Genomic DNA, 26,067 nt, shown 5'->3' with positions numbered 1-26,067 from the left:
ACCCCATGCATTGTCCAGGAATATAAAACAAAAAAAAAAAAAGGCAAAAAAATTTACAAATTCTGCAGAAACTACACAGCTAAAAGGGAGAGTTAGATGATGTTCTACCTTGTAGTTGTAGTTGTTACTTTCAAAATCCTTAATACAGTAGTATAAAAATAGGTGATACTGAGAGAATAGTGTTTGCCGCTACTAGTGATGCATGCAACAAAGAAATACACATTTTGATATAGAAATGTAGATATATGGAGCCTTACTTTATTTATAAAATGAGCTCATTTTGCATAGAAGAAAGCAAGACAGAAGATTCTGATAGTTTAAATTCTTCAGAGAATCAACACTACCCTCACCCCCATATTTTATGATGATTTTGAGTAGTATTTCTGTTCAACTAAAGTGAGATTTTGTATGTATCAGTACATTCAGGCCTATTTATAAACAGTTCCAGTGCTTGAACATAGAGAAGGATCATTTGATACAATTACTTGAGCAGATTTTCCTCGTTGCCAGTATTTAGCTTTAGAAAATGCATGTTTCAGCCAGAATACAAGATTAAAAGAGATTATCTGTTGCTATTACTGTATTTCCTATCCTCTTTTTCCCAGTCTTTTAAATAAAGAAAAGACAGCTTTGCTGCGTGTCAAGAATCAAATGGCAGCAGATTTGGAGAGACTTCTAAATCACCGTGAGGTAATCTTCCTGGTTTAGCATTACTACCATCAGTGTGGTTTTTTTTCCTTTCCTCAGCCTTAAACCATGGGGAAAAGTTGGTTTACTTTGGTTTGATTTCTTGGGGTTTTGTCTGTGTTGCTTTCAGACACAGAGGTAATCATGTCTGGCAGGCACTCAGGAGGCTCTCAGTTGTGCTCTGAGTTAGTTACACTCTCAGTTGCTGAATTCTTTTTGATGACTTAGTCTCACTGTTCTTTCTTTTCTTTCTTATACAACAGATGTGCCTTGCAAAGTATTCAGCATTTGCAAGGATTTAGTGAGTATTTAGGTAAAGGTAGTGAAATTAATAACACATGTAACCTGCAAGACCTGCATGTGCCACAGTATGGCCCAGGTCTCTCCCTTCTCCCCAGTTATTGAGTTCAAAAACCTGGACAAAGCATTGTCCGATTCATTTCCAGTACACATATCTGAGTTTATTTTCATCTCCAGAATAGGATTTGGGGAGAGAAAACAGGATGGTAGTCACACAGGTTTCGTCCAGACAAAAGTCAGGGTACTTCTGTATGTACTTGTATGTGTTTCATCCAAGCAAGGAATCGAGATGCTACCAGAATGCACTCTCAATCCTGAAAGTATGCAAAATCTTGCCATTTAGACATAAATGCTCCATATGGGGATTCCTAAAAGGATTTTGTCCAGATTTCTCTCTAAGCAATCTTAAGAGACTAACATGTCATAGAGTATGAGAGAAAATCTTTCTGTAGATTAAATGTCTGGAGCAAAGGATAGAAATAAATAAAGTTTACTGAAGGAGTCCCATATGCAAATGATCTGAAAAAAGGTGAATGGTAATATGGAAAGTTGCTGAAGCTGTAGAATACTGAAGATACAAATCCAAAAGCTTACCATGAGAAGTTCTTAAATGGTCTCCTAGAGCTGCTAAATGATTTGACAAGGATTTGCAGAGAAGATACAACATTAATGAATCAAAATCTATGAATGTGAGGGAAAACAGCACAAGTTATATATTGGTGGTGATGGGACCTAAATAGCCAGTTACGTATTCGGAAAGATCATCATAGTGTCATATCAATGGTTCTCTGAATATGTCCTTCCAGTTTTCTGACTGGGAAGAGAGAAGAACTGTAGAAGGAGATTCTACAACTCCCCTAAAATATCCTTTCAGAGATTGCATTATCACTCAATGCCAATATTTCCATAGAAAACTGACTGTCCATGCACCTCTTGAAGTCCTTTCACTCTGCCTTCAGAATTGTTCTCCATCTGCTTTCCTTGCTATTCCCCCAAATTCTTTTCTTAGATCAGAAAATCAAAACTCACGTAATGGTCCAAACCAGTTCGTGTCTGCTAACCAGTTACAAAGCTGTTTTTTCCTAGAACCAAACCAAAACAATTTCATTGACAGCTGAGTCTAAGGAAGCCTTAAGTAAAACTGTATTAATTATGTTGTGTTAGTGCAGATCTCAAATGTGAAACGATCACCTTAAAAGTAAAAAGAAATAATGATCTTCAGTTGTTTACTTTCAGTGCTGAATTGCACTGGATGTTTGTCTGATGCAGTTTCCTTCTAGAATAGTTTTTTGCATTTAACTCTCTGAATATTAGTGCTTGTGAAGCTCCATGCATAGAAATTAAAATACAGAAAAGAGTAATTGAACGTGCTTCCCCAACCTGCAGGTGTCATTGACCTGGCAGGATCATCTGTGGATGGATCAGAAGTAACCATTCGATAGCTCTTATTTCCAATGCCTATACCCATGTTGTGTCATTTGACCACTTAAAATTTTCAGACTCTGGCAAGTAACTCAAGCAAGGCTGAGTGAGGCAGGCTTTATATAAAAGAAAACAAATCATGAAGTCTAAACCAGTCTACATCTTGAATGTTCCTCATAGCCTGGATGTTAAGAAATTGAGCAAATTTTTTTCCAAAATTACTACTGTTTTGTCAAAATTCTTTTTAGATCTATGAAAAATAGGCCATATTAGTCATGTTGTTTACCTGTGTAACAGTGATGACAGTTTTTAAAGTTTACTATGCAGAAAATGATATAAATACTGAAAAAGAAATATTTAAAGTTGTCTGTTTGGGGGAAGAAAATTATGAAATGCTTGTACAATGCACAAAAAAACTCTAAGGAACACAAAAATTAGCTAAAGTTGGTTTATAAAAATGTGCAAAAATAGGTGGCTTGTGTATGTGGTTTAGATTTGTCACTTCTGTTTGTTCCTAATGCAGCCTTTTACTTTTTACTTTTAATGCAGAGTTTTACAGTTTATGGATTTCTGGAAAAGGCAATTACTTCATATATTGAAATATTTGTACACAATAGGACAACTTAGTTTACAGTGAGGTAGGCTTCAACTAATTTTTTTTTTCCATCTTAAGGAAAAGGTTAAATATGCGGTAACATCACCACTTCCCAATAACTATCCCTGCTAATAGGAAAAAAAAAATTCCAAATTTTCTAATCATAGACTTAACTTCATTTAGACAAGGTATGTGCTTTTAAGTAAAAGTAACATGCAGTCTCTAAATACAGATTTATGCAATTTGAGAAATACGAATTATGGGTTTATGTGTTCTGTACATGCTATCATTGATTACAATCAGTCTTGTTTAGTCATTGCACATACTGAACTGTCATATCTTAGAAATTACCTTGTTACTCTCATGTTTGCAAGTAAAAACATTGGGATTCTTGAATAGATAAGTCCAAGATATCCATAGTTAATATAAAATCAAGTTTAGGTATGTTAAAAGTACAAGCAAAATTCCAAAACAAAGTTAGTGCTGTATTAAACTGACATGTTTAAATAAATATACAGTTTTGACTTAAGGTATTCCAGCCTGTGTGGTCTCAGACTGTATTAACTCTTTTTAATGAAATTTAGAGTTTGAGAGGTAGGGTTTTTTCATTTTTATCTCCTTGTGATATCAGCTGGATTCATAATGCTTGCTTTGGAGGTAATTACAGCATTTTATATACTTTCTAAATAAAGAACTTGCATTCATGCTTAATCTTACTCCGTTTTCCACATATTTTAATTTTGGTAGAAAAAAGTTTAATATTTAAAGTCTGAATCTTGGAAGAATTTATACAGGGCTCTTGCGTAAGCTCTTTTAGTACAGGAAAAAATGACACTAGCTATTCACATAATAAAGTAGTTCATTATTTCAAATTATGAAGACAGCTAATTTGATGATGGTGATTATATTTTGCTGTGGGAAACTACAGTGAAAATTGGCCATCTGACTATACACATCCTTAAAAGGTTGGGTCCATTCATGAAGGAGAAAAACTGAAGCTTTTCTTAGTTTCCTTAGGCTATATGCTTGGCCCAAATTCCTAACTGTTTCTTGGCCTGCTATTGCCTTTTTTTTTTCTGAATTAGTAAATGAATATGAGAAACTTTTTAATATAGCATTTCAGTTAGGTCACTGAGAATTGGCTGGTACAACAAAATTTCTAATCATAATATGGATAAATGCAAACTTCACAATTTTAGAGGGAGTTCAATGGCATTATCGTGAATGATCAGTATCCAGGATCATGATGGGATTATGTTCTTAGGGGTTCATACTAAAGCCCTCATAGTGCTGCTGCTCTCTGAGCTGTCAGAAGGAACTGGGGTACACAGTGTTGTGATGCCATTTGTAAAGGCCTTAACACATGATAACAAGTACAGCTAGTACAGCCAAATTTTTCATCTGGTTTCAGACTAAGAAATTTTATATGTTTTGTCAAGATAACCAATAGGAGTTTTAATTGTTTTTCCAGCTCCATTAGAAGAGCATAAAACATTGTTTGGAGGAACAATGGGGGCTCCCGTTAGTAACCTTCTAGTAAACAGTGTTCTTTTTTTTTAAAAAAAAAATGGCTATTTCAAATCCAGATTTTTTTTTTTAATTGTTGTTTGAGTCTGTGTTCTCTTTTTAATCAGCTGGACTTTGCACTTTTGACCCTCTGTCTTTTAACTGTGGGTAACCAAACCACAGCAAAAAAAAAGGAAAGGACCTGTAGCCTTCATTCTTCCCACTCTTAACTTCAGCACTTTCCCCAAAATGTGGACCCTTGTCGCCCTTGTGCTTCATGTAATCAGGGGAGCACAAGTAAGAATAATGTTCCTTTATATATTGTGCCTGCGTTGACGCAATACCTATTAACCTATTAACACTTACCTCTTTGCTCCTGATTCTCCTTCTCTTTCCTCCTCTTGCACCGGCTCTGGCACATCTCTGATGCTGCACTGGGACCATTCAGATCACTAGACAGAAACCTGACCAAAAAGAAAAGAAACCCACAAAGGTGAATTGTTGTCAGTTATGTTAGCAGTTTGAATCACCTTTGGAAAGGGTCCAGCAAGGAAAAGAGCAAGTAAAAATATTTATATGTCAGTATTTCTTGTGAAAAAGAGGGCATTTTGTGTCCAGAATTCTTGAGTATAGCACACCAAACTTCTGTGCCATCTTTTATCTACATCCAGACTTTATCCTTTTGTGGATATAATCGGAATCTATAAGTTAAAGACACCAAAGTGCAGTTCTCCTAAGTGGTAAAGTTAAGTGGGATGAATCTGCTAAATCTTTTTAGCTGAAATTCTTGATTCATGTTTCCTTTTATGTCATTTGAGGATTTTTCTCCTCTTCCAACAGTCAGCCCTTCACTTAAAGGAAGATTTACTGTGGGCTCTGTGATCTTGGCACTTCCATTGCCTTTCATACTTGATGCAGTTGTTAGTATTTTGGAACATAAGTGCAATTTTAGACTTTATCCATTGGCTTGCAGACTTCAGATGAAAACCTGGAAGGGCAGCCTGTCAGCACTCAGATGTTTGGCAAGAAGTTTTAGTAATCATTTTCTGAGGTTACATTTAAGAGGTTTTAAATTTCCTATGCTTTGATGTATGGCATTATACTACTTCTTTGGTATTTAGGATGCAGATGTATCATAGGAAGAAAACCAATAATATGCACAATTAAATCTATTTATTTTAACTTTTCCAAATCGAAGTGCAGAGTATAGAAAGTGGCTTCTAAAATCTTGAAAATTAATAAACTGTTGTTTATGTTTTTAACGTGGATAATCCATTGTTCTTGGGGGGGAACAGCAAGTATAACAAATGGGGACATTCTTCTTATGTTTTAAATAGAAATATTTTAGGAGGCTTGAAAAGAAACAAAAATGAGACAGTGGTATAAGAGACATCAATAGAAGGCTTTAAATAGGTATTCCTCTAAATGCTAAGATCAGTTTCAGTTTATATGAATATATGCAAGTTAATTTACACTACCTTTTTTTTAAACTCCTTGAAATCACTTGTGTGCAGTGCAGCCTGGCAATTACAATAATCTTTAATCCATGAAACTAAAACTACTATTGTGAAACTACTGTAGTAAGAAATAAAAGGCTAAAATTTGATGTAAACAGTGCAACTTAAAGCTGTTTATGATACTCATTAGTTTCCTGTAACATAATTGTTTATGCAGACATGATCAGTTATCAGCACGTGAATATTATACTAGTTAAAATGATATGAAAATGTGCTGATATTTTATCTCCTTTGCACATCTGTGCACTTGTGGTAGATTAGCAGCTCTGCATACAAGTGATAGAATGCAAACTTGCTGAACTGGTCACCTGCCTTATTGACACATTCACGTGTTACTGTGCCAGAGCTCTTCAAGTGAAGCTAGCAACCAGAAACCAGGCTCTGGCTATCTGCTATGGGACAAAGTCAAAAACATGTAGTAGTAGTTTAAATAAACCTATTTGATATCAATCAGTTAAATTGCTACAGACACATGGGGTTTGGTTGCTATTTACTTAAAACCAGTTAGCTTATGTCAGTAAGCTGTTGTGTCACTCGAAGTGAGCGCTAAATCTGTCTAAATGTGTACCTGAACTGGTATGAATCTTCAACTAGGTGAGGTTAAAATTCATTTAGGTTAGCCATTGCAAGCACCTGTTCTTTTTAAAACAAACCTCTTAATAAGCTGTTCATGCAGAAAACAGTCTAGCAGGTTAATATTAAAATGCTATTTGCCTAAGTGGCTATTATGTTGAACTCATTTTTCAATTGGCAAGAAGCTTTCCAAATCTAATGTATAATTCGCAATTTATGAGCAAATGTAATGTTTTTCTTTTACTACCACATATCTCTTCCCCCTTCCAGGTTTTCATGGTTTCTTAACAATATGTCAAAATAATCCTGTTTAGTAACTGAATATTTCTCTGGCCTTCACCACTGTAACCGAATACCTCACAAATATTATCCTCACAACTTCAAGCAGAAAAGTGTCATTACTCCTGTTTTGCAGAAGCAACAATCACAATGAAAGAAATGGTGGTTTGCCCAAAACTCACAAGAGTTTGTGGCAGAGATTAAGAGTTCATGTGTCCTAATGCAGTATCTTAATCACAGCCATCCTTTTGTCCTTACATGTTTCAGTTAAAATGCCCCAAAAGAAAATCTCCTTAGTGTTCATTTTTCCTAACTAGACACAAATTAACCCTTTTCTCTAAGTCATCTTTTTATATATGATCTCAATGTAATTTGGAAGTAGTTTCACAAATTATGTTTTCACCTTGCATCATTCTGAGAATTTATATTTACATTAATTTTTTCATCCATGTCTCTTGAAAAAGGGTACTTTCCAAAGTACTGAGTTTCTTAAATAAAATTAAGTCTAATGATTTTTTTAACTGTATCATTAATATATTTTTTATATTATATTTTCTGGGAAGAGAGAAGAAAATTCACAGCAGGCTGGAGCTCTTATGTGAATGAGATTAGAAGTGTAGTTTATTTTGTCCAAGAAAATGGATGATCTAATAGGAAGCAGGGAAAGGAGATAAACATAAGGCAGCATTATTTCGTAATAAGTAAGAACAGAGAAAAAGAACAAATGAGACAGAAAAGTGATGTTAAGAACAGAAAATTGTTACTTCATCATCTTTCAAATGTAGAAATCTGACTTCTTTTTTTGTTTTTGAGAAATGGTTGCCAAATGTATTTTCTAAGTGTATGTAAGATTAAAGAGAGTCAATGTAACTGAGCAGGAGGAACAGCTACTAATTAGTTCTATTAGGATATGCATAGTTTGTTAATGGCTATAAGAATTTTTCAGAGAGCTTCTATAAATGATCAGGCTAAGGTTCCTGAGGATTATATAAATCTTGATGGATGTTGGACTTTAAACATGGCCATGTGAATTATCAGAAGCATTTGCAATTCTGTGACCTTGTTCCAAAATTTTTCTGTTTCCAGTGTCTGAGAATATAGCAGTCTCTGTGCTGGCACATACGTTCCTACACAAATACCTGATACTTCTCAACAGCTACCCATTATCTGGCCCACAAAAATGAAAGAAAAGAAAAATGCATTTATTCTTCTTTTCTGAGGAGAAGCAAGGTCTCCTGAAGTATCTGTGCTTGCACCAGTTATTCCTATATTCTCATGTTTATCTTTCTTTTGTATTCCCCTTGGTGAATGCCCCTCTCTGCCATATTCTCTATGCCTAGGGTTTCATTCCTTCTCAGCAATGACCTTGAGGATTCCAGATGAGTTTTCATGTTTCATTATTAGTCATACTTTAAAGTATGACATAAAGTATTTGAAGTAGCTGTAATTAAGTTATGCTGAAGAAGACTGACGAGAAGTAACCTAGGACAGAAAGCCAGTGTGTTGGATTTAGGAACCTGTAGAGTAGCAACAGCTGCCGTCTGCAAAAAACAGAGGTAGAGAGAAGTTCAGAGGCTCATAAAAAGCTTTGGAGTCATAAGTGGGAGGGCAGTACGTGTTTAATCAGGGATGGAAGCTTAGTGGATAAAAGGAGAACACTGCTTTGTTGGGAGAGAGGGGAAGGAAGGGGTATCTGCAGGGGTTGGGAAGACACGACTGAAAAGAAGTGATTGGTAACACATGCCTTCAAACAGGCTCTAGCTCTGCCTCTTTTCTGTGTAAAAGATTGTACACGATAAAGTCAAAACTATTTGTGTTTCTAAAGTGAATGACTTCCTGCTCATCTATGTGCTGCAACTTGTTTTATATATATAAAAAAAAATGCTGATGTACAAAGCTTAGCTCTCTTTTTAAATGTTAAGCCACAGAGTAATTATCATTTTTCTTATGCTACGTTTATGTTCCAAGATTCTAGTTTCTATTAATGTTCTGCATGTTTTCTAAGTAGATTACAGGGACATTTCTGCATCACAAGTAAGCCCTGGAGCTATTCTCAGCTTAAAGCTGGGAGAAACAAAGTGACATTTACATTGCTAAATGAGTGTAGAGAAGTTTCTGGCTCATTTTTTACAAGGAAAAATATGCTTCTAAGCAGTATTTCTCATTTTTGTTATCTATTTTTTGCTGTCAAGCTTTAATAAAACTTGAATTCCAAATAGTAATGAATTTAAGAAGAGGAAGGACTTGACAGCTAGGCACATTCATTCTTTTCTTGGAGCTGTATTATTCAGAATGCCTTACTGGTTTTCATATATATTCTTTAAACAATTATCTTTCCATTCGCAGTGGTATACATTAAACAGTTGTATACTAAATAGTGATGTCTACTTAGCAAGGTTTTTTGGGGTTTGGGCTTGCTTTTCGGTGTGTTTTTTTTAATCTTATGGACCATGATAGTAAAACAGGGTTTAGTAATGTCATTTAATATGTCAAATATAAACACATTATTGCTCTCAAAAATGGAAAATTTCAAGGGCAAAATGCAACTTATTTATGATTATGAGATGGAACTGGCATGTATATTTTATATGTTTTTGTGAGAGCCAGCATCAGTTAAGGTAATAAACATATAAACAAGAAGTTGTTGGCTGTTGGACAATCTGAAATTCTTCAGATTTTCTGAACATTTAACCAGTCTTCTGTTACGTTCATTTTTCCTGTATTGACCGTGAATACTTTCCTGCTTATCCAGCTGTGTAAAAATTTTACTTTTGTTGAATTTATGGTAGCATTTGAATATTACCAAGTGAAAAGTGAATTTAAATACTCCATAAGAAATACCAAAGCCATGGAGAATCAAACTTAAATGTTACTTTCTCAGAAAATACAGGAACTTCTACATAATAATTTGTCTGAGTAATGCTGTTTTGACATAATTTCATTATTAGCATCTGTTTCCTGTAAGTAGAATTTACTCAAGAGATCATACTTTTTATTAAACTTAAATTTGAGTAAATGAATGTCACAGTGGCTCAGATTAAAAAAATATTGGGGGATTTAGTCCTAGTTATAATTGCAAATATAGTTCTGATCTTCAATGCAAACAGAAAAAAAAAAAAAAACCTTCCAGAATTTGACATGCATGTTCTGAATTATGAGACAAATTGTTTCTTCCCAGGAACTTAGAAAAATTTAACAGTTAAGAGCAAATTTAAGATACAACTGAAATAGAGTGAAATAGATTTTTATGTATCTAAAAAGACAGAAGCTGTTTGCTGCTCTGACTGGGCCATTCTGTTGTTGCCACAGTTCTAATACATTCACCTTGTAAAACTGAAAGCAGCGCATAGATCCATATAGTCACAGATCTGTCAGTTCATTTTAAGCTTTTATATGCACTGGGATATAGAGAACTCCTGAATTAGGTGTAGTACAGAGAAACTACAAACATCCTGCATATGGTCTGACATCTTTCCATCACCCAGTTACCAGGTTCGTTTGATCAGGACATTTCATGCTGTCTTCCAGTTTCCAGCTTTACAGTGTGTATCCATGTGCCTGCAATGACCATATGTGCAAATCTCACACCAGAATTATTGCTGACTTCTCATATTTCCAGTATAGCTGCAACTGAGGATGCGGCTATGTCAGATACACTCTGCCTTATGTGAGGGATTAAACCATGACTTGTGATGTTTTCATAATGGCATAAGTTGTTAAAATCTTCTTTGAGCTCTGTTACACATGTAGGTTCTACTGATAGCCACAAGCCCAAAGCATTCCACTGTTGGAGCTGAATTTGCACCATTTATGCCATTGCATCCTGTCCATCTGCAGTTATAAGTAGTGGAATGGACCAACTTACCACTTGCTTCATTTTGCTGTCACATCAAAATGGAGCTTCTATAGTGCCTTTCTACTATTTCACACTTTATCATCATTAATGTTAATGTCCAGTGTTGTTTATTCTGTACTAATAGTGTTGGTCTTTTTGCCACTTTCAGCCAAAAAAGGGAGACAGTTCAGTCCAGGTTATAGGCTATAGCCTTTCTGCAGTGTGTCCCTAGCTGTTTGGCAGAAATAAAACCCATAAAGAAGAGTACTAAAAAAATTCTCTGTAGTTTAGACATCTACATCTGAAAATCAACCAAGGATTTATAGTCAGGAAAGAAAAATAGGCACTATTAAGGTATGATTTCATAGAATCATAGAAAAGTTAGGGTTGGAAAGGACCTTAAGATCATCTAGTTCCAACCCCCCTGCCGTGGGCAGGGACACCTTATGCTAAATCATATCACCCAAGGCCTCATCCAACCTGGTCTTGAACACTGCCAGGGATGGTGCATTCACAACCTCCCTGGGCAAACCCATTCCAGTGCCTCACCACCCTAACAGGAAAGAATTTCCTCCTTATATCCAATCTAAACTTCCCCTGTTTAAGTTTTAACCGTTACCCCTTGTCCTGTCACTACAGTCTCTAATGAAGAGTCCCTCCCCAGCATCCCTATAGGCCCCCTTCAGATACTGGAAGGCTGCTATGAGGTCTCCACGCAGCCTTCTCTTCTCCAGGCTGAACAGCCCCAACTTTCTCAGCCTGTCTTCATACGGGAGGTGCTCCAGTCCCCTGATCATCCTCGTGGCCCTTCTCTGGACTTGTTCCAACAGTTCCGTGTCCTTTTTATGTTGAGGACACCAGAACTGCACACAATACTCCAGGTGAGGTCTCAGGAGAGCAGAGTAGAGGGGCAGGATCACCTCCTTCGACCTGCTGGTCACGCTCCTTTTGATGCAGCCCAGGATATGGTTGGCTTTCTGGGCTGTGAGCACACACACTGAAGCCAGCTCGTGTTCATTTTCTCATCAACCAACACCCCCAAGTCCTTCTCCACAGGGCTGCTCTGAATCTCTTCTCTGGCCAGCCTGTAGCTGTGCCCGGGATTGCTCCAACCCAGGTGTAGGACCTTGCACTTGGCATGGTTTCAACTTCATGAGGTTGGCATCAGCCCACCTCACAATCGTGTCAAGGTCCCTTTGGATGGCATTCCTTCCCTCCAGGGTATCAACCGAACCACACAGCTTGGTGTCATCGGCAAACTTGCTGAGGGTGCACTCAATCCCACTGTCCATGTCAGCGGCAAAGATGTTGAACAAGACCGGTCCCAACACCGATCCCTGAGGGACACCACTCGTTACTGGTCTCCAGCCGGACATTGAGCCATTGCCCACAACTCTTTGCGTGCGGCCATCCAGCCAGTTCTTTATCCACCGAGTGGTCCATCCATTGAATTGATGTCTCTCCAATTTAGAGACAAGGATGTCGTGTGGGACAGTGTCGAACGCTTTGCATAAGATTTACCATACCCTTGTTTGAAATGGGCAAAATAAGTGTAACCTGTGAAATTCTAACAGCTATATAGAGGAATCAGACAAGCTACTCTGCCTAGGTTTAAATATTACTGGAGATAGCCAGTCACATAATTGACATGCAAGAGTTCTCACAAAGATGCCTCTCCATCTTAGGATCAGCTATGAAATGGTACAACTTCATTTTTAACACACCTTTACTTTCACAGAAAATCACAGCAAGAGTCTAAGAGGGATCCAAGTAAGAAAATGCACAGACTTAATAGGAACAATACATCATCTTATGTGTCCATCAAGCTTGACTTTACTGAACACTCTGAGACAGACCACTCTGAAGACAGTTTCTTCTGAACCAACCCTTTTCCAGAAAGGGATCACTTTCTCTCAAGAAGTAATTATGGGAAGTATAAAATTAATTTTTTTCCTCTGAATACTTCCAAGAATTGGAGGATATTGAACACAAACTTTTAATTCTTGAGAGACTGAGAAATCATTTCTGAAATGCACTCTTTACAAAACACTACCAAATGGATATAGCATTCACAAATGCTAGTTTAGGTTTCTCAAATCTGTGTTCTTTAGCATACCCGTAACCTCTTTTTCTGAACTATGCTTTTCCCTGTGCTGACTTGTTGTTTGAAGACTACAATAGCTGCCTAAATGGGAGGATATGTGCATGTGAAGACAGATGGCATTGACTTGGTATGAACATGTTTTTCATCCCAGTACTGCTGTCTTCCCTCACTTCCCTCACTTGCATGTTCTATTATAGCTATTGTTTTTATTGCTGCTGTTATTTCAGAAGGTAATGTAGCCAGAATAGTCACTAGACTGCTAAACTCTATCCTACTATATTTGACTTTCACATAAAGAAGATTCCAGTCTCCGGACTTGAGGTGCACTAGGTCTCTCATGAAGCCATTTTTCGCCCGGTCCCCTCTATGCAAGGGGACCTGTACAATCAACTGTTCTTGGTCCTAAAAACAGTGCTGTAATCTCTCAAGTTTCTCTAAACTGAATACATATTTTTATTTTGAGTTATAATTTAACCACATGGGGACCATATGGCAGTTAAAGTCAGGAATACAAGCATTCCCAATGAGGTCCTGAACATACATGCTTTACTCTAACAGTACAGAAGAGTTACAGAGTGGGGGTGGGAACACACATCTAAAATGATCTTCTTAATACTTGGTTCACAAATTCTAAGAGACCTTAAGTTTTGATCAGCATCTCTGAGGGAGGCAAACCTCTGTTTTTATCCCTCCTTCAGCTGAATTTTCTGGGTGTTTTTTTTTCAGCAGAATTGCTTTTATTGTTTAAAGATCATAGTATTTCGTGCCTTTTCTGTGTTTTCTTCCTTTTACTGGGAATTTATACTGTTTTCTTCTCTGGGAACACTTGTCAGTCATCATAACTGAGTGGTTCTGCCAGAATCTAAAACATTTTCTAGGACAGAAATTTCTTGTTCAGTTCTGTTCTTCAAAATGGAGTTCTAATCCAAGATGAAATTCGCAATCATAAATTGTGTATAAATCTAAAAGTAGAATACTATTTGTCATGATAAAGGTTCTGATAACTATACATGCTATTGTTAGGGTCACTTTTGCTTTAGGGTATTTATCTGAGTGCAGTAACCAAGTGGTTTTACTGCATGAGGAAGAAATCAGATGGTCTTGACACCCGTTGGCTTCTTCTGTGATGATTCTAGTGATATAAAAAAAAAACCATTAAATTTACCATCAGAATGAATTATCTTCAGACCAGAACGGTATATGTCTCTTCTTAACTGGTCATTTCCAGCCTTTCAGTTTGATCTGTGTAAAGTTTCTTTTTAAGATTATAGTATTAGGGAAATTATTTGAAGGTGCAAGACATCCCTGCCATAAGAACATTAGAATTGATGTTTATGTAACTGATTCCTGTAACCCAGTTGTTTTTTTTTTCTTGAGACTGTTATTTTGCATCTGCTTGAAGAGTAGATTTATAGATATATATTATAATTGCTTATATAAATTTACTTATTATATTTATAGACACATATATAATGTTAAGTGGCTTTGCAAGCTTTTGAGTGCATGGACAGGATTCTTTCTTGCTTTAATTATAGTTCCGTGACAGAGACAGTAAGAAGAAAAATTTTTATACTTGTTGACAATCCATTGAAAAGAAACGGAATTACGACTTTGATAAATATGTGCTGTGCTTAATGTAGGCGATATTTTTCATCTATTTCATCTATTATTTACTTGATAAAATGGCATTCCTTTTTATGCCTCAGTCATTTTCCATATCCTTCTTTTTCATTTTCTTTTATTTATGATTTTGTTATAATATTTAATATTATACTAATTCTGAATATTTCTACTACTTAATCAGGAAAATGTAAGATGCTTTTCTGGTACATGTATGTTTGAGCGTGTATCAAGGACAACAAAAACAATGTTAACAGATCACCTTGTATTTGTAACTCAAAATACATTTATATTTTATATTGCTGCATCTCTTCTTTTTGTATTTGCTTGTCTGCATGTTCAAGTTACATTGCTAGCTGAAGGAATGAAATTTTACCCTTCATATTCCCAAACTGATCTTCAGTTTACATTTTCCTAGGCTCTCTTTCAATTATCCATAATAAACAGGTAAAAACAATTTTCAATAAAATATAAATTATTTTTACTTGCTTGAAATCAAACATTGTCATAAGAATCTCAGATTCTTCTGAAATATGAGTAATATGAGCAGATAGCATCTAACTATTTTGTCTTTTCTATTTTACCTTTTAAATATGATTGACACTTACTTGGCTTGGTTCCTTTAACACTTTTAAAGCTTGATGATTTTAATATGACATACAGTTTTTGCAGACTGTAAGAGTTCCACAAAAACAGCACTGATAGCATTCAGCCTAATAAAAATCCCAAAACATGAAAGTTTTTAATTAATGAACATCACAGAAAGGATTGGTACCTGTGCTTTGTCTGTACCTAAGTGCTTCCTTCTCCGTTTGTGTACTGGCATACAAAAACACCTTTGCTGTTTTTAACTAAGGTGGTCATACCTCACAGTGCCAAAAATAAATGGAAACAAGCAAGTACATCCTTCTGATAATATTTACAATGCAGTGCATGTTACCTTACCTCACCTCCTGCTACATCACTCCCATTGTTCTCAGCCCATTTACTTATCTTGAATTCCGGCTGCTTTCTGGTTATGTGTGCAAAAGTTTCAATGATTCTTTTATAGTTCAAGTAATCTTCACTAAATGTGAATTAATATGATATGCATAAGTAAGTGGAATATAAGATGTTAGATTGTTCTAAAGTATGAGCCTGTGTATGTTTAGGAAGACTTACACGATCTATGGTGTGAATGCCTGTTCTAAAAGTGCAGTTCTTTTTCACACAGCAATTCGATACTTCAAATATGTGTGCATGGAGAACTATGATTGCACCTTGGTTATTCTGGATGAAAGTTGGTTTAGGTGAAGTAGAAGGCTGAGAAAAGTAAATGATAAGGAGAGTGAAGTGAGAAATAGATTCAGCTTATGACAACTAAATTTATGTATCTAAATGGGGGCATCCGTGGTGAGGTAAGCGTCCTATTCAATATGGCTGATGTTACAACAGCACAATGCAACCGGCACACCAGTAGATGTCCACTTCTGAATGAGTTTAACCACTTGCCAAGCTACACTGTCTGTAATGGAAAATTAGATTTCTAGCTCATGTAGATAATTATGTTCAGTCACATAAACTTAGTTATTATAAGCTTGAATTAAATCCCACTTTATGTGTCATACAGCTCATTACTTTGTTTTTTGGCATTTGTGCAGGTAGGCACAGCAGGTTAGCATCCTTAACAAAAATTCATCAGGTTTCTTTGGACAGACTTTCAAAGTATTTAATAATATAGTCCTGACATTTGTTTGTATGGGTGACACTCGTTGTACATTAGGAAGTTCTTTGCTATGAGAGTGGTGAAACACTGGAACAGGTTGTCTAGAGAAGCTGTGGCTGCCCCATCCCCAGCAGTGTTCGAGGCCAGGTTGGATGGGGCTTTAAGCAGCCTGGTCTAATGGAAGGTGTCCCTGCCCATGGCCAGGGTTGGAACTGGATGATCTTTAAGGTCCCTTCTAACTCAAACCGTTCTTTCATTCTACGATAAACAGTGGGTTTGTGCCAGCTGCATACTCTCATTTTTAATTTGTTTCATTTTAACCCACCTTTTCTTGTTAAATGCATTGTTTTCCATGTGTCTGCACTGCCGTGTCCCCAGAGAATATTGTATAAGCAGGGAGTGGGTGCTTGTGTTCACAAAGCATGGGACAGGGAGACCAAAGCTGTAAAGCCAGCACAGAGAAGCGCTGGGTGAATCCACTCAGAGGTGTTAGTACTCATAGTCCTCCCAAGAAGGATTGCTGCCCAGCTCTCCAAAGCCAAGTCCTCAGACCTGGAAGCCTCAACACAATGACGCGTAGCTTGCTTAGACATCCAGGAGCCAGCGTGGCAAGAACCAAACACCTGAACAGAGAAACTGGAAAATGCAGAGTTTTAGCAACACTGTTTCTATAGTGCACTCAGTAACTGAAGTGAATACTGTAAGCAAACAATTTGCATCACGCTGCCTCAACACAAGACCATGCTACAGCAGAAATTTATAAAAATTTTGATCATCTGTTGTTCTTCACATCTTCCTTTATGTAGCTTATGCTGAAACTAATGCGTGTCCTTCTACACAAGAGACTCTTCCCATCAGTTTTGAACCCTATACTTACCTCCCCTTTTTTCTCAAGTTCCTGTTGACCCTGGACAAATTCACATGTTTCTGCTGAGCATAACCTCCAGAGCTTCTTTTTTCTTGCTAGCTTTCTAGACCAACTTGCCAATTTTTAGGGTTGGAAAATATTATTGAATCATGGTAGCCCATTAACAGTAGCAGGTAGTGCTAATGACCGTGCGTTTAGAACTTTAAAGTGAAGCTAAGAATTAAGATTGTGATCGGGAGCAGAGAAATCTACAGAGATAGGTAAAATTATTGCAGTTCAAGACAGAACTTTGTTTACAGTATTTCCTTGGTTGAAAGCAGCAAATCTCTTGCAAATGTGTTTATTGGGCCAATTTTCTTTTCTTGTTCAGCAGTACACATACCAGTGATTCTATTGGAGTCAGTGTTTTCCTGTGCTATTCTGCCAAGCTTGCTAAGGTCTTTCTCACTAAATGTGGAAGGATTTTAGAACAAATACTAAGGCAACTTTAGCTAAATTCTCATGATAAATTCAGCTGTGATGCCAAAATAGTTTATTTGTTGTGGGCTAATCTGTCATCCCCACTCCCTGTCATTCCTTTCCATAGCTTCACATTAGAGAATTCTCCTGTCACAGGGGAAGCTTGTGTGAGAGCTGACTCTCCAGAGCCTATTCCAAGTCTGAAAACAGACAGGGCTGTCAAGTACAGGACAGATTCTGTGAAGTAGAGAAGACCTTAAACTGCCAAGTGGATCCTGACACAAGAGAATTTGACCCTACACATACAGGTTTCAACTCTGTTTCTGAAATAAATCTGCATGACAGTTTTGGGGGTTTGCCTTGTTCAAACATGCAGCTATTTGGTCCACAGAATAACACAGTTTAAGTATAGGAACAGCACTCGTTAATGTCAAAACATTGTTTATGTACAATTTAATCTCCTGTGATGGTGTATTTATTTACTGTATACTTGCTTGAGTTATTTTCATCAAGAAATTCTGTCTATGTGTCGCTTTGGCAACATCTTTGCAGAGTTTACAACTTTGAAAAACATGTTGGCATCAGCTATGCAGTCCTTTTAAACAGCTGCTCTGCAGTCATGCTGTTTCAACATGCCACCACACATGGCTGAATTATGCAAATGCTTAATATTAAATGACTGAGATACAAGAACAATTTGTACACTCGATATAGCTGATCTGTGTAGTATAACATCCATTCATATAACCGAGTTAGTGTGGGACAATTTAAAGGCAACAACATGATTCTTTTTACTTTCCATCTTGTATTAAAGGCAGGACTGGACAGAGAGAAGGTATATGGCAGGAATGTTTTAAAAGGCTGAGAGGGGGTTTAGCTCATTATTAATAATGCAATGAAAATAGAATGTGCACCGGTGTAGTTTTCTGTCAAGTGTTGAGAAATAGGTAAGATATAACAAATGTTTGTCATTCAGCTATAAATATGAGTTACCACCCTGTTCTGGCTGAATTATAAGATAGAATGTTAATTATATAGAATGCTAACACACTAACAGTATTGCTTACTGAAGAAAACAGCATTTATAAAAAGCAAGCAACCAAAACCATTAGTAGTTTAAAAAAGATATATATATAAAATTGTCATAAAATTTACTTTGAAAGGCTTTTCTACTGACCTTGCTGTTCTAGTTCTACAGTAATGAATCTTCTAAATAATAGGACAATTACTACTACTACTAAGTTCTTTAAATTCAGTAAATTGTTTTCTAGTGATTGCATCCATTGGGGCGGGGGGGAGACCATTAGCTACTAGGTGATGTAAGATGACAAAAGAAGATGTCCAGTTAAAGTCACAAAATATTAGGGTTTTTTTGCTTTCTCTGCTGTACATTTTGAATAATCTGTTTTGTTCAGCTAAGTAGTAAAAAAAGGTTACTTTTTTAATTAATCCAAATTGTTTACAAAGCAAATTGTTAGCGCATCCAAAAAAGTCTGCATTTTTGTATACTTCTGGTTTCCTTTTCCCATTTTGGAACTTTCATTTTTCACAGAATTTCTTTTCTACTCTGATCCCATTTTTGCCATAGGTCCACTTAAGGATTTTTCATTGATTTTCCTTTTCTGATCTGGATAAAAGGGCACATATATATTTCTAGTAATTTATTTATAAGACCTCTGTGCAAGATCTAGCACTCGAAAGTACGGTTTATCACAGTCATTCAAATCAGATTTGTAAACTCCTTTGGCCTGACAAAACAAATTAAAAAAGCATTATTTTAAATCAAATGGAAGCTGAATTTAAAAGAGATACTGGGGTCCTTATTACACTGCAAATGTTTTCTTTTACAGTCTTTAAGCAATACAAAATTGGAGTTGTATAAATCCTATGTGCCTTTTCTATTTTGTTACTTCTACTCATGTCCAGTTAGTATTCTTATTAATTATGGCAAGTGTATGTTCATGCTTTTTAGATTTACTCATCCACTTACACATTTAGTTTGGTGCATATAAATATATTATTAACAAATAAATCTTTAATAGGTTCAAATGTAATTTTACTGAATAACAGCATTGTTCTTTTGTGGTTTTATAGGAACTAGCCACAATGAAACAGATTCTAATTAGTCTACATGGTAAACACTATGAACAAAACTTACCTCAGTCTCATACTGACGTAAAAAGTGTGACTGCAAAAACCAAACCAAATCCTTCAGTAAAACAGCTGCCAGAACATGAAGAAGAAAATGTATTTACACCTAAGCCAACGTTATTTGTAAGTACTATAAGTGCCATAAGCTTTTTTGATAATTCTCCTCACTTTTTAAAAAGAAAAATGTGGGTTCAAACTTCAAGGTGATGTATAATTAATTCAGCTGAACACTTGCACCTTTTTATGGGAATAGTCAGTGTTGTGGAGATAAATTACTGATTGTGATGTTATTTAGCTATTTAGTATTTCTGAATTTCTTCCTGCATTTTAAGTTCACAGCAAACTAGATTCTTTTTTTTAATTCCATTATAATATTACAATATTGAGTGGTTAGCAAAATTTTGAAAGCCGAAGGGATTCACAGACTATGTATACAATTTTAAATCTACACTGATCATGTATGAGTTGAGTATATGTGTGTGTGTATATATAGAGAGAGGAGAAGGGGATAATAGGTGTATTTGTGTATCCTTATATTCATTTATATATGTATATTAAACTGTGTGTGTGTATATCTAAATATATATAAAAAAATACATGCCCAGTGTCAATATTGCTTCTGTTACTGAGCATAACTGATATTATAAAATGCTGGTTTACTCCTTTAGAATCTAAATGCTTAATTTTAAATACTTCAAGTGGCCTGCTTCAGATTTAGTGTCCCTAGTATTTAAAAGCTTCATGAAAATGGTTTAGAAGTTTCTCATTATAACTGTGTCTGAACTGATAGATTCAAGAAAGCCAAGTTGCAGCGTTGAATCACAAAACACATTATGTCTCTTTCTTAACATTTCTTGAGGCTACCAGGGTCGACTGGTTGTATCCACACTGCAGCATAGATTATGTGCTCTTTTGGTCCAGATATACATCTACACTTTTTTATTTCCCCTGGCAGAAACTTTAAATTCACTGTGTTAAACAATACAAGGTTTGTATTGCAGCACATCAGATACTGTTTCTATAATACAAAATGTAGGAAATGGTTGCTTCTCTTGGACGTGATGCCAGGGCTTTGCGGGATTTTAGGGGTTCAAAATTTGCTTGGATAGTGTTACGAGACTAAACACAGGCAAACCCAGCATTGTCTCATGCACAATCCTTTCAGTAGTGCTAAATCATACTCCCCAAATTTTGGTTTTCATGGAGCTATTCAGTGATCCAAAACAGAGCCAAAATATAAGCTAGCAGTTAGGTTCTGTAGGTGATCCACCATTTCAGTGTTTAATCTGTCCTGTTTTACACAGGGATATAGAAATGGAGTAGGGATCTAAAAAAAGAAAAAAAAAGGGGGGGGAGGGGGAAGCTTTTACATTTAGAAATTCTGACCAATTTCTGTTTGAAAAATTCTTTTCAGACATTGAAGCAGGGAACCAAAACCAGGCACATGCAGGGTCTCCTCTTAGATGGAGAAAGAAGTTATAAGTCCTGTGAAAATCCTGGCAATTTAGGTCAATTTCTAGAATTTAAAAAGCCTGCACAAATACAGAAGATGTATTTTTGTAACTGAAACCTTCAAAAAGAAAGAAAGATGGAGATTAAAATGTGGAGAGACCCCCCACCAGAAGGCCATCTGAATTAAATTGTTTTCTAAACTGAATGGTTATTAAGTCTTAAGTCTTGAAGGAAAGAACAAATAGAGAGCAGATATAAAATGGAATTAGAAAAGGACAAGTATAGGGACAACAGACAAAAGAGACAGTACTCACTAACGCAAGAGATTATACCCATCCCTGACATCAGAACAGTCGTTAACTTGTTCCATATCCACTTCATTAGTTTTATTTCTGTATACGAGCAAACACTGAATTTGCCACAAGAATGTCAAGCAATCCTGACTGTGTAGCAAGGGCCCTTAGGATTATGGAGTCAAAGAAAAGTTGTTCACAGATGATTCTCTGTGATTAAAATACTTTCTACACTGTCATAAAACTGCTGAATTCTTGTGGGTTTAAGTCTTAATTGTTAAGAACTATATTTCTGCATAAAGTGTTGGTCAGTTACAGCACACGTAAGATCCCTTTTTTTAAGTCCCATCCCCTTCTCAACTGTGAAAGTCAGATGATGCTATTTCATATGAAATCTGTTTATGGCTCGGTTGATGTATGTTTTCATTTCGATAGATATTTTAAAACAAATCATTTCCTACTGTATAATCTGCTTTTTATAAGCTAAAAATAAGGAGGTTTTAATACAGATATATAGGAATAAGAACCTTAAATGCATAATCTTGTTTACAAGCAAAGAACTCTCTTATCACTGTGAACTACACTGGAAAGAGACTTTAGTGTAGATGGCATGTTTTACTTCTGACTTTCTTCTGACTTTCACTGTCTCACAATTGAAACTTTCTTTATTTTACAGACAAATAAAGAGGCACCTGTATGGTACAAGAAACTGCAGAAGAAAACATCATCATAACATTTTTCCAGAATTACTAAAAATAATCCTTTGGGGATATTTTCTTGGAAGAAAGTTATTTTCACCATAATGATGCCCTTTTTACCATAAAAGGAAACAACTGTTTTGGTTTAAACTGTTTTTTTTATACCTGTTAAATGGTCTTATGCTTCATAAAATACTTTTTAGATCTGTCATATGAATAAAGTGCGTGGAAATAATACATGAAATGATTCTACTAACATGTATTTGAATTTTAAAGGATAAATAAACAGTAGCATATTGTACACATTTATAATCCAGGCAGTTAAAGGACGTGTTATTTAGAGTGTTCAAATTAATGCATATTTCAGCTTTTTTATATTGTTTTTCTTGGACCCTGTGTTTTGTGCCACATTCCTTGCAACTATTCTGCCTCATAAAAATTTAAAACATATACATGAGTTCACATCAGACTATATCCTGCTTTCTATGAAGGAAATTCATGTCAGGTGAAAAAAAAAAATAATTTATCAGCCTTAATTTGTATAATTTGTTATTTGATATAATTTGTTCTACCAGACAGGCATTAAAAATTCTAAAGAAGCAATGAATACATCTTTATTACCAGCACTGATTCTTTATTGGCTAGATACACTTGCTCTGGTACAGTTGCATCAGTGTAATAATAAAATTAGGCCATGATGTGTGATTATCATGCAACAGTGAAATGGATAACTTGGCATATTTAGTTGTATGAAAATAAGCCACATCTTCCAAGAACACAATCTACTTATTTATTCCACTCCACCATTTATTTAGACTATAGAAAATGTCTCTCATATTTTAAAGCACTTTTGTCTGCATATGGTACCTTTCTATATATAACATAAATATAGAAGATATTGTTTAAGTGACTGTACACTGAAATATTGCTCAGATTTCATTTAAAAGGAAGCTCCTTTTTCTTGCCTCCTCTTTCCTTGACAGTATCTCTTCAACTGATTCATTGTTCCTACCTGGACATGAACAATAATTATTTCCTGTGTAATACAAAGCTTAATCTTATCAAGCTTATGATTCCTAGATACACTTTTCTTCATTTTCCATACAGCAGTTTGACACACAGCAATACTTCCTCTGCTACAGGTAAACTTCAGTTTCTTTATTGGGGTCTTTTTTCTAATTCTGAGAGTGAGGTAAAAATGCACATCACGGGTTTAAAATTAGCATTCTGTGAGTGGGGGAGGCCAAGTGCATGGGCAGAGGTAGTATGTTTTATTAGACTAACTGGTGTTCACTGGGAAAACAATAGGCAAACCTTTGGGCTCACAAATCTACCTGTACAGACATTCCTGAATAAACTTTGGTTTCCTGAAGTCTAGGGTTTTATCTAATTTGTGGTTTTATGTTAATAGAATCATTAACTTCTTTTCATGTGAAACAGCTCACATATGCAGATAGTCATTATGTAGTTTATAATAGATATTTTATATGATTCACAGTCCCTAGTTTAACTTCACAGACTACCCTGTTTGTCTGTTAACACCCAATAATTAGTAAATTTTATTATGTAGAAGGACTGTCAGCTATTTTAGGCAAGATATTAGTTGGTATCTTAAGTATTCACAATTTGTTCACCTTTAGTATTCTTATAGATAAATTAGTGAAATACAGACTATAAGGTAAGTGGAAAATTGGCTCACAGACCAAGCTCAAGGCAATGTGAGCAGCAATGCAAAGTCCAACTGGCAACTGGAGAACAGTAGTATCCCTTGGCAAGTTCATAAGCAATACCAAATTCAGGGGAGTAGTCTATGCTGGAGAACGGGGTTTTGGAGCGACCTCAACAGGCTGGAAACTGGGTCAACAAGAACCTTACGAAGTTCAAGAGCAGTTGCAGTTCCATGTGTAGGGTGGAATAACCCTGTATGCCAGTACTGTCTGGAAAGCAGCTTGGCAGAAACAGACCTCAAGATCCTAGCGAAGTGATCCTTCCCTCCTATCTGGTGCATAGGAGGCCACATCCGGAGTGCTGCATGCAGTTTTGGGCTTGTTTAAGACAGACTGACACATTGAAGTCCACCAAAGAGTCACCAAAATGATCAGGGGCTGGAGCACCTGATGCAGAAGGGGAGGCTGAAAGAACTGGCCTTGTTCAGCCTTAAGAAGAGAGGGCTTGGGGAGAATATATTGCAGCCTCCAACTACCTAATGGGATGGTACAGAGACAGCAGTGCCAGACTCTTCTCAGAGATGTGCAGCAATAGAGTAATAGGCATTGGACACAAACTAGAGCACTAGAAAACTCAGCTATTATGAAAAATGGTTTTACTGTGAGGGTGATCAAACACTGAAACAGATTGCCCAGGGAAGTGATGGAATCTTCATCCTTGGAGATACTCAGACTGGACAGAGTCCTCCACAACCTGGTATAATTGGACCTGGTTTTGACACCGACCAGAAGACTGGTTTTCAGAATTCCTGTCCAATCTAAAATCACTGGTGATATTTCTAAATATAAGGATATAAGATAGTGACATTAATTTACTTCTTAACATCCAAAAGACACAAAGTGTTTCATTATTCCATGGAAATAAAATACACAAGAACATTTTGATGCTTACAGAACAAATTGTGCATTGTCAGTATCTGGGTCCTCCAAACAGACAGAAAACTGGGCTGATTTATAGTGAAATTTTATTGACATATAAACCACTCTTCAGATTGCAAAATTGCTGGTTTTTTTTTTAAATCGCTAACAAAGTCCACGGTTACATTGTCAAAAACAGAAGTACTTGTTAGCATATACTTATAACACATAATGCTGTTGGTAAATTCTTGTAATCCACATGGTTCTTGTGTAAATCTCAGTATGGTTTAGAGGATTTTTTTCCCAGATGAAGACTCTGTATTTTTCCTGTGTCTCCTCACTTCATTAGTTATGTAGGAGGGCACCTTCTAAGCTTTTCATGCTAAAGCAGAACGTTACTTAAATATAACTACTGAAATGTGAAAAGCTCTACAGCAAAAATTAATCTTTTCTGTCTTTAAGTAATGAAAAGGTTCAGTTGTATTACCTGTCCAGCATTTTTACTGATGTTCTTTCCCGCAACCACAGTTGTCAAATGAATTATTCCAAAATTATTCTTCACGGTCTTTGCAGTCTCCTATTGTAGTAGGTCTTGTGTCAATGATGTGTGAGTCAAAAATAAGAGAAATTTCTAAGGGTATTCATGCATGTAAGCAACTTGTGACTGAAGTGCCCAACCCACATAATCATCCTCAGTTCCTCTTTTTCAAGCCAAAGGGAGCAAACAGAGAAAAACCTCTATCCACTATTAAATGTCTTAATACATTAAATTGGATTTACTTAAGCGGCAAGTTTTGTAAGTATAGGGATTGAACAGGGAAGATGGAAGGACAACTGATTTAGAGCAGGTTATGATGTTTTCCCTGTTCTTAAAGGGGTAATTGCTTTCTCACCTTTCTGTCCCATGCTAGAAGCAAAGAAGCTCTAACACATCAAGGAAACCTTTTGTCTGAGGAAAATTAAATTGCTATTTTTTTAAATATGGTCCTAAACTTTGAAAGTTCATTGCTGAATCCCGTGGTCATACTTCACTGGCACTGTAGTTTCTAAATATTTTCTGTAAAAGAAATATGTCATTGGGATTTGTAGTCTTCCTCCTCTTCAAGACTTTCTGTACAAAACTGATGAAACCTTGTAAAAGAGGAACAAGTGTACATTCACATTAGTTGACTATTTTGTCAGTATCTCTGGGATACAATTTTCTACCTCTTGCACTTTAGCTGTTATTTTCTATTTCAGTTACCCTTTTGTATGATATCCAGTTCCTACAAAATGTGATATTTGGCTCTTAACTCTACTAAACCTCTGACATCTGCAAGATGGTCAGGTAGAATTATTTTGCTCCTGGTAGACATTCATCGACTTCAATGTCTTTGGAAGACATGACTCAGAGAACACGACTTTCTAGAAACAAATTG

The 26,067-nt window shown here is 36.0% G+C and overlaps 1 protein-coding gene across 7 annotated transcripts in view; it reads left to right on the top strand.

Annotated features, from left to right (window-relative positions):
* PIBF1 (progesterone immunomodulatory binding factor 1) overlaps window positions 1-22,667 on the top strand; it is a 126,789-nt gene extending 104,122 nt beyond the window's left edge. For 3 of the 7 annotated variants that reach the window (XM_061445277.1, XM_061445276.1, XM_061445283.1), the window contains 3 exons: window positions 606-690; window positions 19,565-19,744; window positions 22,043-22,667. In XM_061445277.1, coding sequence (XP_061301261.1) covers window positions 606-690; window positions 19,565-19,744; window positions 22,043-22,099 — 322 coding nt within the window. In that variant the 3' untranslated portion in view covers window positions 22,100-22,667. Of the gene's footprint in view, window positions 1-605; window positions 691-1,897; window positions 1,980-12,452; window positions 13,126-19,058; window positions 19,544-19,564; window positions 19,745-22,042 lie in introns of those variants that run through there. The other 4 variants (XM_061445279.1, XM_061445280.1, XM_061445278.1 and 1 more) reach the window with 4 other exon arrangements.
* The last annotated feature ends 3,400 nt before the right edge of the window (window positions 22,668-26,067 follow it).

Source organism: Pezoporus flaviventris, unplaced genomic scaffold (genome assembly GCF_033815535.1).
Source record: "Pezoporus flaviventris isolate CSIRO_AGI_PZ_B2104156 unplaced genomic scaffold, CSIRO_AGI_Pfla_v1 ptg000003l, whole genome shotgun sequence".
In the NCBI taxonomy this organism is placed as follows: Eukaryota; Metazoa; Chordata; class Aves; order Psittaciformes; family Psittacidae; genus Pezoporus; species Pezoporus flaviventris.
This window is presented reverse-complemented; position numbering and strand designations above follow the sequence as displayed.